The 14145-nt window shown below is 41.9% G+C and overlaps 1 protein-coding gene across 1 annotated transcript in view; it reads right to left on the reverse strand.

Annotated features, from left to right (window-relative positions):
* LOC115777201 (uncharacterized) overlaps window positions 1–14145 on the reverse strand; it is a 202009-nt gene that overhangs the window by 129788 nt on the left and 58076 nt on the right. Inside the window, exons 5-8 of the mRNA XM_030725035.1 lie at window positions 2312–2650; window positions 2035–2133; window positions 1583–1903; window positions 1–241 (exon numbers count right to left, since the gene is read on the reverse strand). The exon at window positions 1–241 is cut by the window's left edge and continues 86 nt beyond it. Of these exons, the coding sequence (XP_030580895.1) occupies window positions 1–241; window positions 1583–1903; window positions 2035–2133; window positions 2312–2650 (1000 nt within the window). The remainder of the gene's footprint in view (window positions 242–1582; window positions 1904–2034; window positions 2134–2311; window positions 2651–14145) is intronic.

A 14145-nucleotide genomic window follows, 5' to 3' on the forward strand; every position in this document is an offset into this window, starting at 1 on the left:
TCTGTGGGGCGACTCAGGGTCAGACTGAGGTCTCCAGTTTTCAGCAGGTCTTCATTCATCTTCGTTCGGTCTCTGTAACGTTGGTGCTGTTCTTCAGGCTGGTCAGAGCCTCTCTGATACACGTGGACCTTCCTGTTGTAATCATCCACCCACTCCACTTTAGCGTCTTGAGGCAGGTGAAGTGTGGTTGTGAAGGGCAGCTGGACAGACTCCACCCCGTCCTCCACCTCCACCTGGGGGACTGAGAGGACAACAAAGCACAACATGAGCTTGGATGGAGACATTTGTGTTGCCTCTAACAGGCTGAATGTTGCTGCTTCACTGGGAGCTCACTGTTAGATAGAAAGTGGTCAGTGTGAAGAGGAGACGCAGCAGAAAGATGAAGACTGACAGGAAGAAAGCAGTGAACAGACTGTTGGAGCTGCTGTTAGTGGGACAGGACTTTATTGAGTCTGTGAGGAGCAGATTGGACTTGATGAAGCAGAGAAACACAGTCTGAGTGTTTGTGTCACACTCACTTCATCACACAGCTCAATGTGAGAACATTTGGAACAATCTGATAGAAGCGTTCCTTTAGTCAAAGCAGCAAGTGGCGGTTTAACACCTCCTTGTTGTCAGATGAATCATTTGTAGGCTTTATCTCAACACAGATTGATTTTTTCTTGAAACTAACCAGCTGCCAGATACTAATATTCTAACATTATGGGAAACTCTTAAAGTTTATATTAGGGGTCAAATAATAGAGTATACTGCCCGTCTCAACAGAAACAAATCCAAGCGTTTTAACGAATTGATCAAATTAATTAACGATGTCGATCAGCGACTTTGCACTGCCCCTTCAGCTAACCTCCACAAGAATCGAATAGCATTACAAACTGAAATTGATCTGCTTTTGTCTAAAGAAGCAGGAGAAAGATTTTTGAAATCTAGATTAAATTACTATGAGCATGGAGATCGGGCAGGTAGGTTGCTGTCTTACCAGCTGCGTCAGCACTCTGCTTCTGATTTTATTACAGAAATGCAAATGCAGGATGGTGAAGTGAAGTCTGACCCAAAGGATATTAATGACCAATTTAGATTATTTTACATGTCACTATATTCTTCAGATTATTCTGGTAGTCATGATTTGCTTGAAAAAGTAACATTCCCAACTATAACTGATGAGGATAAGGCCAGCCTTGAGCAGCCGATCTCAGAAGCCGAAATTGGACGTGCGATCAAGTTAATGAGAAACGGAAAAGCACCTGGCCCAGACGGTTATCCAATTGAGTTTTATAAAGCCTTTGCCAATAAATTGATTCCACTGTTGAGCTTAGTATATACTGAATCACTTAAACAGGAAAAACTCCCCACATCTATGACACAGGCTACGATTTCAGTGCTCCCTAAAAAGGGGAAAGACCCACTAAATGTGAGTCTTACCGTCCGATTAGCTTACTTGCATGTGCAGCAATATTACTGCTGCACATGTTTCTATGGTGTTGAATGTGCAGTAATGCATCAATAAATCCCAAACAGCCACAAACATCAGACTTGCTAACAGGATGACTTCTGACCTTTGACCTGTATCTACAGCACTGACCTCTGACTGTCAGCTGCACTTGTTTCTCCATCAGGATGTCTCCCCTCTTGTTGTAGGCGGTGCAGGTGTAGGTGTGTGTGTCTGTGGGGTGTTTCAGGGTCAGACTGAGGTCTCCAGGTTTCAGCAGGTTTCTCTCCATCTTTGTTCGTCCTCTGTAAAAGTCGTGCTGTTCTTCAGGCTGCTCAGAGCTGCTCTGATACACGTGGACCTTCCTGCTGTCTCCGTCCTTCCACTCTACCTTAGTGCCTTTGGGCAGGTGAACTATAGTTTTACAGGGCAGATGGACAGACTCCACCCCTGACTCCACCTCCACCTTGTAACCTGAGAGGTCAACAAAGAACATGAGCTGTAGTGAAGGTTACCACTGATCATCTTATGGAGACAGTCAAGGAGCCCCCAGAGGACACCTGCTGACCATCGGCATTATGGGTAGTGTAGTAGGAGAGACTCACCTGACATGAAGTGCTGCCAGAAATAAAATAAAAGACCTCCAGAAACCACAAGAAGAACCAGGAGAACCAGGAGAGCTTTGGCCCAGGATGGAAACCGTTCTGTGGAGAAACACAAAGAACAACATGACCTTTGACCTCTGAGTGAAAGAAATCAAATAATTTACTGAACATACTTCAAGCTAACATGTTGTGAGTCAACATTTTTATTCAGCAGTAAAAAAATAAAGTTTCATCTGAGTGATGTGAGATGGATCTACAGCAGGTGTTTGTGGCTGACCTTTGACCTGCAGCTGTACATCACTCTGACTCAGTTCACCTATATTGTCTCTAACAGAGCAGGTGTAGGTGGCGCTGTCAGACAGTTGGAGGTCGGTCAGCTTCAGGCTGAGGTCTCCAGTCTCCAGAGCGTCAGTCTTCATGGATGTTCGGCCGCTGTAACGCTGGTTCTGCTCTTTCAGTTCGTCTCCTTGGAGCTGACGCTGGTGGACGGTTGGAGGACTGAGGTCAGAGCGGCTCCACAACACTGAGGGTCTGTCTAGTAGAAAAGTGTTAAACTGACAGGGCAGGATGAAGGAGTCCCCCTCATACAGCTCCACAGCTGAGGCATGCTGGGAAACTGAGGACACACACACAGAGACTCCATGAGTGACTCTGAGGTAAAGTTCAGACACATTTACAGAAACCACAGGAGACACAACGACAGGTTAAACATCGTTACAACTATTGCTGCAGCTATTGATTATTTTAGTAATCGAGTATTCTATCGATTATTCCATCAATTACCCGAGTAACTGGATAAGAAATACTTTTCTCCTATTAAGAATAGAATAGAATAGAACTTTATTGTCATTATACATACAATGAAATGAATCATTATACAGCAAACTATACAACAACATTTCATCATAAAGAAATCATAGGGGAGATGGGCGTCTGCAGCCGCTGCCACACTGGCACCACCGCTACAACAGTCCCCGGAAAAGGAAACACACACACATCATGGGGTAGTTAGTAGATATGGCACGATACCACTTTTTTATGTCCGATACTGATACCGATATTTTACATTTGGATATCTCCGATACCGATACAAATCCGATCTTTGTTGTATTATTAATTTTAAAAATGGTTTTTAAATGCCTGGATCAATTTTACGTAAGTCAACAGACTCTCACACAACAAAATTGAAATCTTTTAGTTGTCCCACATACAAGACTAAGGACCGGGGGGGCAGAGCTTTTCAGGCTGTGGCACCAAAGCTCTGGAACTGTTTACCACTCCAGCTCCATTTAGCTGACTCTGCTGAACACAGCTGAAAACTCTTCTGTTTAGCCAGGCTTTCTGTTGACTTTATTTTTATTCTTTTACTTTTAAAATGGTAATGTTATATTTTAACATGGTGTTTTATCTGTTTTTTTATATTGTGTTTTAATTACTGTACAGCACTTTGTGACTTTTTGTCTGTGTAAAGCTCTGTATAAATAAACTTTACTTCCTTACAACAATCGCTCTGTCACCTGAATCCTGTTGCTCCTGTGTGAGAAGGTGATGCATTGGCTTATGGCATGTAGGGCTGCAACTAACGACCATTTTGATAGTCGATTACTCATCAACAGGGTTATTATAGTTAACGAAAACGAACGAAATAACGAAAACTGAAATTGAAAAAACGTTGTTAACTGAAATAAATAAAAACTAGGGGTGGGACTCGATTAAAAAAATTAATCGAATTAATTACAATCGAAATTAATCGCATTTTAATCGCATGTCAATATTTGACATGAGAAATATTAATTTAAGTTTGGTTGATGAATGAATCAATATACATAAGCTTAAACTTCAAAATCTTGTTTATTTTCCCACCAGTCTGCTACACAGACCAACGAAAGGTGGAAGTGCTCCTGTGATAAACTCCTGAAATTAAAGTTCAGCATCATAACTGGATAGTTTTATTCAACATTAATGTCTCACTTGTTATAGTTGGAAATTAATCATTCTCTCAGCTGTATTCCTTGATGCTGAAATGTGTCATGCTTGTTTTAACAACTTATTTTGAATAAAATAATTAAAATTAAACCACAAAAAGGAGAAAAAGTTCGTTCTCCGTTTAACAGCTGCTTTTACACAGCTGTGCTAAGCACTCACGGTTGCTAGGCGACATGAGCTACAGGTGAGGACAGGTGACGCTGATATGAAGGCTAGCCGCTCACGTCCTCCCTCTGCGGTCTTCGTGGGCTCTGAAGGACGTGGGCCGGGTCCTTCGCAGGATGCGGCCCCTGAATTTGGACATTGTGCGTCGATATAATCTGTATGCCGGGAACTCGTGCACTGAGAAACGTTCCACGGTGCAAAGTGCGTTAAAATGCGTTAAAATTTTTAATTCGTGAATTTTCCCGTAATTAATTAATCGAAAGTAACGCGTTAAAGTCCCAGCACTAATAAAAACTAAAATTAAAAGGAAAAAACGATAACTAACTAAAACTGAATTGTGAGTTTACAAAACTAACTAAAACTAACTGAAATTATAGATATTGTCATTTTTTTTAAAGTCTTGTGGATTGATATAAAATCATTTGTTCCGCTCTCCGAGTTTAAGCTCGGAGCGCCGTCGGGCAACGGCGTGAGCGCACACACCGCGCTGCTCCTCAAAGTAAGGACAGCGGTCTGCAGAGAAAGCAGCAGAGTCCCATGTGGAGTTTTTACTATGATAGCACAGATAGCAGCGAGTGTCTTGTTGTGGATGATGTTGTGGATGATGTACGGAACACTTCTTAGTCAGGAAAAAAAACACCAACATCAAAGTAGACCTGAGAAGCGCACACAAGGCAGCTACGGAAACCGCTCTCATCCTACAAGGCAACCTGGCCTCCACCTCCAGAGAAACGTGACTACTCGTCGGGTCAACGCAGCCACAACGTTGTGTTTACTCCTTGTGCGTTTCCGGCTACTTTATCAGTCAGATAATAACAATCAGGACTAATAATCAAAGCATCAATATAAGGACTCACAAATGTCAGCAAATTCCTGGAGGGAGCTGCTGAAACTATGGGAATGGACGTGAAGGAACGAAGAAAGTGAAAAAACAGGAACAAATATGTTTGCACCCTAAAAACTGAGCACAAAGAGCAAGGACCAAAAAACCCCCAGCACACAACCACAAGGTAATTAACACACGCAATCCAGCTACACAAGCATAAATGCAGACATGAGGTCGGACACTTCCGTAGGCTACAGAGGCCGCAAAGACCCTGCAAGTCTAATCAGCGAGCATCTAACCAAGTAGCTCCAAAACAGAAGCAGCATCAGGTGGAGAGAACATCAGGATGCAGCTGGATGTGACCTTTGACTCCTTCAAAGAGTTTGTTTTTGTCAAACACCACATGTAGCTGTTATTAATCTGCTGCACTGAGGCTGAACTTTATTGGGAGTTTATTGTAGAATTTATCGAGTTTTGGAGTTCATATTGTTCTTTGTTTCTCCCTGTTGATGTTCATGTGTGTCCTTAATATTACACACATTTAGCATGTAGTGCTGCTGTCTGTGAACAGATGGTTGTTGAATATATTTCTTTAAAGCGTACCTGATTAAGTATGAAAATACTAAAACTAATACTGAAACTAACTAAAACTAAGCATAAAACCAAAAATAAAAACTAATAAAAACGAGCAAAACCACTCTGAAAACTAATTAAAACTAACTGAATTAGAGAGAAAAAAGTAAAAACTAACTAAAACTAAACTATAATGTAAAATCCAAAACTATTATAACCCTGGTCATTGACTATTGAAACGATTAGTCAACTAATCGTGGGCAGGTGCTCACCTTGCAACTGGAGGGTTGCTGGTTCGAGTCCCCGTCTGAGCGCATGCTGTCATTGTGTCCCTGGGCAAGACACTTAACCCACATTGCCTAAGTGTGAATGTGGTTGTGTGTTTGGTGGTGGTCGGAGGGGCCGTAGGCGCAAACTGGCAGCCACGCCTCCGTCAGACTGCCCCAGGCCAGCTGTGGCTACATTAGTAACTTACCACCACCAGGTATGACTGAGGTGAGAATGAATAGTGCGTGAAATTGTAAAGCATCTTTGAGTGTCTAGAAAAGCGCTATATAAGACTGAGGCATTGTTATTATTATTATTAACTAATCGGATTATGAATCACATAATTATGGAATGACACTTATTTAACTATCAGCTTTTACATTTAGTATAAGATTATTTTAAATGTGGTAGCAAACAGACGGAAGATGGATACTTCATTCAAAAATTATAATATATAAACATATAGTACTTTTTCGTCCCTGTAAAACAAAGTTAGCACAGTTTTACCAGTACCCCCCCATGACTAAACATGCCGCTGAATGCTATCCGGGCTTTAATTCTGACGTCATTTCCGGGTCCAAATGCTCCTAAATAAACAGCAATGGCATAAACAATGACTGTTCACTATTAAAGATGATGTCACATACCTTATCAACTGCAGCCATTTCCACTTCTCTTTCTCATCAGTAAAATCACAGCTGAGTGTTTTTTTTCATGTCAGATCGGTTAAAACAAACAGGGACACAGAATGGCGGCATATTGTTCATGTGACAGTTTGGACCCGGAAATGGAAATCTACGTCATCACTTAACCGCCCATTTGTGAAGCTCACCAGAGATAGACGGACAGGAAGACGTCTCACTCCATTTAAAAAAAAAAAACGGATCCAAGGTTTGAGACAATTTCACACTTACTCAGTGAGCACCCCCTGATCGTCTTAGCACGCCCTGTTCTTTAACCAATAGCCGCACAACATGCCCCTGAACGCTATTGCGCATGTGTGAAGCTCGCCAGAGATACACGGACAGGAAGACGTCTCACTCCGTAAAAAAAATCACGACTATTATCGACAATTAAATTTCTCATCAACTATTTTTATTGTCGAATATTGTCGACAATGTCGACTAATTGTTGCAGCCCTAATGGCATGTTGCAAATTTCATTAGGGCTGCAACTATTGATTATTTTAGCAATTGAGTATTCTATCGATTATTCCATCAATTACCCGAGTAACTGGATAAGAAATACTTTTTTCGTATTAACAGTTCATCTGCATATTTTAATTTCCATACAGTGTTGCCAAGTCCGCTTATTATAAGCGACTTTGGGCTTGTTTTTTTCTAAAGTTGCTTGTAAATCTCGTGAGTTGTGGGCTGCGGTTTTTTGGGCTTGTTTTTGAACATCAAGTTGCTTATTTGGGCTTGACTTTCTTTCCGAGTGAAACTCATTGATTATCTCTCGGCGCCCTATAATAAAGCAAAAGACGAGTGGTAGGTAGTTTGTCCCTTCCAAGCCCCCGTTTCTGTTTATCGCTCCTGCCCAAATTGACGGGGCGCACACCCAAACAACACTCATAACAGCCCAGAGTGAGGAGGCAGCGCAAGAATGAGCTCCAGTAAGAGGGGAAAATATAGAAAAAAATAATAAAGAATGGGAGAAAGAGAGCGCACTTACAGAATGGATCCGGTCGTGTATTTTTATCTTGATGACATCAGTATTTTATATCAATATTTTTATATCATGTATTGTTATATATATATTAATCACACACTCTAATTAATGGTCACATTATGTATTATTTGTCACCTATATTGTCACTCACACACTGAAGCTCTGCATGCTGTAGACAGGTAAAAATGCTGAGGCCTGCTCTGCAGGCAACCTGGGATTTTTCCATTAAGTAATGCTAGCCCCCACCTTTGTGAGGAGCTTCACCTTTTACCCAGTGCACTTTTGACCCAGCTTCTCCCGAGGGGAGGGGCGGAGGCGCACCTGGACTTCGGACCGTGGGAAAGTTGGGTGTTTGCTAGCCCCCCCGAGATCAATTCATAGAACTGTTGCTTAAGGAGCATCTTAATATGTCCCCTCCCCTGATAACAGCTGCAGGAGGTGTGAGATTGGGCTATATAAGGGCATGGCAAACTTGGGAGGGAGCGCTCTTCTTTGCTCTTCCTCTCACCCGTGTTTGCAGCGGCTGCAGGCTCTCACTCCCGAGAGGGCTTCTGTTTTTATATTCTGTTAAACTCTGGACGTTTATTTCTTTGCTTTTCTACCACCTTATAACAGCACCAAGGCACTCACTCTCGGGAGGCTTTTTGCTTTCTTGCATTTTGTTTAACTTTTGCTATCTCGAACTTTGTTTAACTTTGTGCTTCAATAAATCCTGGAAGCGAAACCTGCTCATCTCCAGTGAGTTTCTGTGAAGTGTGGAGCTTTTCTCAAGGTGCATTTGCTCCCATTGGTCTCCCCTCCGCCTGGTAAGAGCAACAGGGGGAGAGAGCCGCAAAAAAACCCGACATCTTGGCGACCGCGGCAGGACTCCGAGATAAGAACAGCTGGAGAGGTACCTAGGGTTTGGACGGAGCCTCACGTTGCTACGGAGAACACCAAAAGCGCGCAAAAGTAAGTAAAGCAGTTTTCTGCAACAATGGTGTTGTCCGGGTGACTGAGACTTCCGCCCAAGTTCCTGGTTACACTTTCAAAATAAAACAGCTGTCTTGCTCTGGATAAAGAATTTGTAAAATTTAAGGGTTTTGTGGTCGGCTATTTTGAGCTAAAATGGTCTAATCTGGATAAAAGGAGACTCCTGGATTGAGCAGATGTTGTGTCTGGGGTTTTTATTGCATGGCTGAACTCTGAATGCGTGTTGTGTGTGAGATCGCAGCTGTGAATGGTGTTTGTCTTGTCTGTTCGTCTTGTCGTATCTGTTCTGTGGTATTTATTGAGTAGCGCTGAAGAGAATAAAGTGATAGGTCCTCGCGGAGATTTACCGCTGAGAATTATCCGGTCCAAACCGTTATCTTGGGCCGGACGAGCTCAGGCTGCTATCTGCCGCGGGAGATATTGCCCAGGTCGTGTATCGGAAGTAAGCTCTTGGGGGTCCCATGATTAATATTTTGAGACCTTTGCGGTAACAATGCACTGAAGATTCGGCTTGGAGGATTCACTGTATGAAAAAAAGGAAGCTAGCAAAAAGTCGCACGGCGGTTACCGCACGTTTCGTCAGAATCCGCTAAAGGTTCGGGCTCTGACGAGCGGGGGTCCACGGTCGGGGTCGACAACCAGGGGCGAGTCGGAGATAAGCTCTTAGGGGTAGCTCTCTGAAGGGGGAAACCTTTGATAATAAGGCATCGAGACTCGGCTGGTGATTATGACGTCAGGCACTGGATGAGTGGTGCCATTTGGTTAAGTTGTGTTTAAGTAATGTTTTGTACATATTGCCTGGGCTTGTAGTTATTCCCTGCTGTATATTCTGCTTTTGAAAAGTATAACTCATTTATCCTTGTTATTGCTGTAAATTGTGCTTCAAGAATATAACCTGCTGTGGGAGAAGGAGGAGAGAGGCTGCTGCAAGCTGCAAAGGCCTTGGCTGCAGACCTGTGTGTGTGTGTCTGCCTGCCTGGTATGTGTGTGTGTGTGTGGGAGAGCCTGGGATGTGTGTGTGTGTGAGCAGGAAGGGAGTTTGGGGGAGAGAGAGAGAGAGAGTGCTGTCGCTGGGCAGTTCTCTCTCTGCTCTAAGAGAAAAAAAGTTGTGTATATGTGAATAAGGAATTTATGAATTGGGGTTAATAGTAACTTTATAACCAGTAATAGGTTAAAGATTATCGGGAGGAGCTCAAATAAAAATAGTCCTGTGAACAAAACAAAGCTCCTGACGGAGCCAGTAAGTCATTCAAACAATGTTAAATTTGATGTTGGTCAAAAGAAAAGTTGAAAAGAAGCAGATTAGAATTAGAAGTTTAAAATAGGTCAGTGAGAACAAGTGACACAATTGGGAGAAATTGGTAGAAATAAGGGAGGAAATACTTGGGGAAAACTAGAAGATAGTGGGAAAGTAAATAAAATCTCTAACAGCTGTAGTAGAATAATAGATAACATTATGTAATGGTAACAATAAAATAACTGGGAAATAATCGGAGTGTAGATCAAATAAATTAATAGATGTGTTCATGAACTGGTGGTCAGTGTAGTGGAGGAGTGATCTGTGAAGATGGACCTGCTGCAGGCTGCAAGGCCTCAGCCTGCAGCAGCATACATCTGTTGGTGTGTATATTAAAAGCAGAGCTTGTCTGCTTTTCTATACAATTGGTGAATTAAAGTTTGCATAAAATTGTGGGAAATAAGTGCAAACTAGGAAAATTAATCATTGAGGTTTAAAGTTAATATTGAAGAGTGTAAAAGGTTTAAAAGTAGATAATCTGGAGGGGCTAGAAGTGTTAAATTAGAGACCAAAAGGGGAAAACAGGAACAGTTTAAATACATTTGAATAAAAGAATAACCCATTTAAAAGTGAAAAACCTCTGATAGAATAATTGGATTGATTAAAACTAATAATATAAGTAACATTAACTAGAAAAAGAGTCGAACAAAATTAAAAAGCCTAAGAGAATGGGTAAGAATGAATCCTAAACTTGGAAGAATAAGGGGAAATAAACGTTAAAATATTTGGGAGAAAAGGAAAGAAGAGAGAATTAAGAGAGAATTAAATAAAATAGCTATAATAACAATAGTATGAATAATAAATAATAACAAAATAGTAATGATAATAATATAGCTTGGACACAAACTGAGCCTAAAATAACTAGATTGAAGTGAAAATATAAATGTAGTAGGTGTGAGTGAGATAAAGGAGTGGTGAGAATAGATTAGAGAGGATAAAATATCAGCTGAGCCTCTGAGGAGATAAAAGAATTTTAGAAACAAAATATAATCTGATTATTAGAAACACATCTGTGTAACAGGTCTGAGAGACTGCAGGACACCCAGCTGATCAACCTGAAGCTTTGACAACTCACAAGAACCCTAATTTAAAACATAATTCAAGATGAAGTCAAAAGGAGTTCCTAGAAAAAGAAAAATCTGTAAGTTGGTCCTTGGGAAATATTGTTTGGATATTTGTGTGTGTGTTCTCAGTGCAGATGATGTCTTCACCTCAGCACATTCTTTGAATACCGGAGGGTTTAGATGAAGGGGGCAAATTGAGTTGTAATGACCTCTCTGCTGTATATCTGCCTGGTTCCAAACATAGTTATAGAAGTAAATCAGTAAGTTTACCAAATTATTAAATAAACACATTTAAAATAAATAACAAATGAATTAAATAGATTTGATGGTGCTGAGAGATTACTCTTTGAGTAAAAATTATAGCCAGAAGAGACAGCTATTGTTTCACAGTGGACACTGTGTTATTCTCAGAGAGCGAGTGTGGAGCAGGAACCCATGGAGACCCTCTAAAACAGGAGGTGATCCACAGCCCCATGCACACGGTAATAAAACGGTAATATCCACCTCCAACCAGGAGTGTGGTGTATGCACAATGACAATGATGGACTTCCATCTCTGACTTTCACCTGGTATCTTTTAACATGGCATGTTGCTGAGTGACATATAGATGAGAATGTGTTTACTGATAGAAAGTGGTTTTGGGGTTATGATAGAGGGGAAATAGATCAAAGCAAAATTTATGGTAAACAGAAATGATGTAATAAAGTGGAGGTGAAACAAAAAAAAAAGGAAAATTCCTGAAGTGTCTTTCTCTGCCCCATTGTGGCAGAAAATGCCTCCACTTTATTTTTTAAGTGCTTGAAGATCATTTTTGAGAAGCATGTCCTCTGAGCAAACTGCGGTGAGTGACGTCACACAAGAGGTGGACCTTTAAACAAAAAACCATGAAGATAAAGAGCAGAGTACATGAGCAGAATGCAATCTGTTCTCTTCTACTAACATTGTGTCCAGAGATGATTTACAGATGACGCTGCAGGTCTCCACAGCAACCTTCCTAAACAACAACAATAACAACAGCTGTACAAGGAAGAGGATGGCCTTCCTGCAAAGGAGGCAGGAGCAGAGGCTGGAAGATAATACACCAGACGGACAGCCAGCAAAGTGACGTCCAGACACACAAGAACTCTTACTTCCTGAATGGGAGGAAGGGGGAGCGCAATGTGTCTATGTGCTCCACCGTGAAGGGGGTGAGGTGTGTCTACCCATGAGCCATGGATGCTTATGGACATGGTGAGACTGGCTGATGGACTGTTTTCAACATCACAAAAACCAAGTAAGTCATCATTTCCTTTGGAGAAAATGATGCAGGAGCTGCTCTGCACTTTGAGACATTTAAGCTCTTTGGGAGACATCCCAGTGAGCTGAGCAGAGTATTCCAGACTAAGCTGCCTGATGATGTGAAACTGGAGATGCAACACACTGTATAGTGGAGTTTTTCAGGCAGCAGTATCCTGATGGCAGAGACCTTCTAAGATAGGAGAAATCCTGACGGAGGAGGAGAGTCCAACAAAAGGGCTGCGTACATTCCAACGGAGGAGAGACTGAGAGAGCTGACCAATCAGAGGAAGAAGAAGGCTAAACACCTCTGATAACCACACACTGAGGCTCAGGCTGCAGTGCTGACTGCTAACACTGCTCAGAGTCTTGCAGCTTCTTCTTGCTCACCCAGCCAGCTCCTCCTGCTGTCAGCACTACACAGGTAACGGGTGGATTCCCTGCACCAACTGTTCTTAACACTCTAACTGAATCTGCTGTGCCTGTTGTACACATGCATGTTAATCAAGGTGACAATCTGGACTTGTACACCTGAGAGGGAGAAACTAGAAGCAGATGAGAGGCAGAGTGACCTGGCGCGGAGGAAGGAGAGAACTGTCACAGCCAGGACCACTGCTTGGACTCACTCAGCCTACTCAACAGAGAACAACCTGCTTAGAGGTAACTTCACAGGTCACCTCCAGAGAGACTGACACATGACCTCTTGGGCTAGACCAACAGCCTGTTGGCCATAAGGAGGTCCAGAGAGGCCAGAAGAGGAAAAGGAGCAACCTGACGTATCCTTTAATTTGTTAAGTAAGCTGACATTTCAATAAGTCTTATGAGAAAAGACATTCTGTGTTCTTTAGAAGCAAAATCATGTGCAACAGTGATGAACTGTATGCAAACTGTCAACTGAGGAAGCACACAGAGTGATGATGTGCCAACAGACCCAGAGACTGTGTCTGGGTTCAACCTGAGGTATTTTGGTTGCAGCCAGTGACTGAAGACTCCATGTTAAATGAACGATGGATGAAATGTGGGAGCTCTGGGTACGAATGCAAAGGAGGAGACTGAGGAGCTGAGGAGCCCGGATTGCTCTACATTTACTGTTTGATGAGAAACTGGAGTCCAAAGACTTTGGACTGTGATTTGATGAGCTGATCAATAGGGGAACGTAAAAAGAAAAATGTTCTTTTGTTGATCAGTTCATTTTTACTGGTGACTACATCTACTTTGCTCCACAGGGTGTGGCTGCTGCACCTGATGGACTGAAAAACTGGTAACAAGTGTCAAATGCTGGGCCACATCTCTTTGCTGATTGCTCGTGGACATACTCTCATGAACTGCACTGATGTTTAACAAGACAAAGCTTATTTTAGAGGGAATCTAACTACACAATAAATGCATGCACATTTCTAGGGACAAAACACTTACCACCACCAAGTATGATTGAAGTGTGAATGGATAGTTTATTAGATAAACATGTGTAGATCAAATTCAATTATCATTGAACATAAGTAGTTGTTGAAACAGGTTCCATCTCAACTGAGCGAAACAACGCAGTATACTTGGCTGACTACGAGAGAGCCCTGCACAAACATTCCAATGTGTCTGGACCTCGGTCCATGCACAGATGGCAAATTAAAATCCTTGAATCCTTGAAATGAGGGAAGGCTCAAATTTGTCCAGCCTGATACAGTTGAGCTGAAACCTGGGGTCAAATTACCTTATTAAATTAGGCAATGTTCATTTAAGTCACATGCCATTGAAGCTATCAGGCTTAATATTGATGAGCTATTGAAGGCTGGAGTGCTTTTAAGGCTCATACACTAAAACCAAATTCAGACAGTTACACACTGATGCAATTGCAGATTCTGATACACCTGTGGTTCCTAATCCATATCTTTGCTTTCTAACAGTGCACCAGATATTAAGTGGTATTTATGTTTAGTACTTAGTACATTCTGTGATAATTGTGATTAACAGCCCTAACATCTTAAACCAAATTTTAGTGTAAGACTTGAAGTATCTGA

The sequence above is a fragment of the Archocentrus centrarchus genome, unplaced genomic scaffold (assembly GCF_007364275.1).
Source record: "Archocentrus centrarchus isolate MPI-CPG fArcCen1 unplaced genomic scaffold, fArcCen1 scaffold_45_ctg1, whole genome shotgun sequence".
In the NCBI taxonomy this organism is placed as follows: domain Eukaryota; kingdom Metazoa; phylum Chordata; class Actinopteri; order Cichliformes; family Cichlidae; genus Archocentrus; species Archocentrus centrarchus.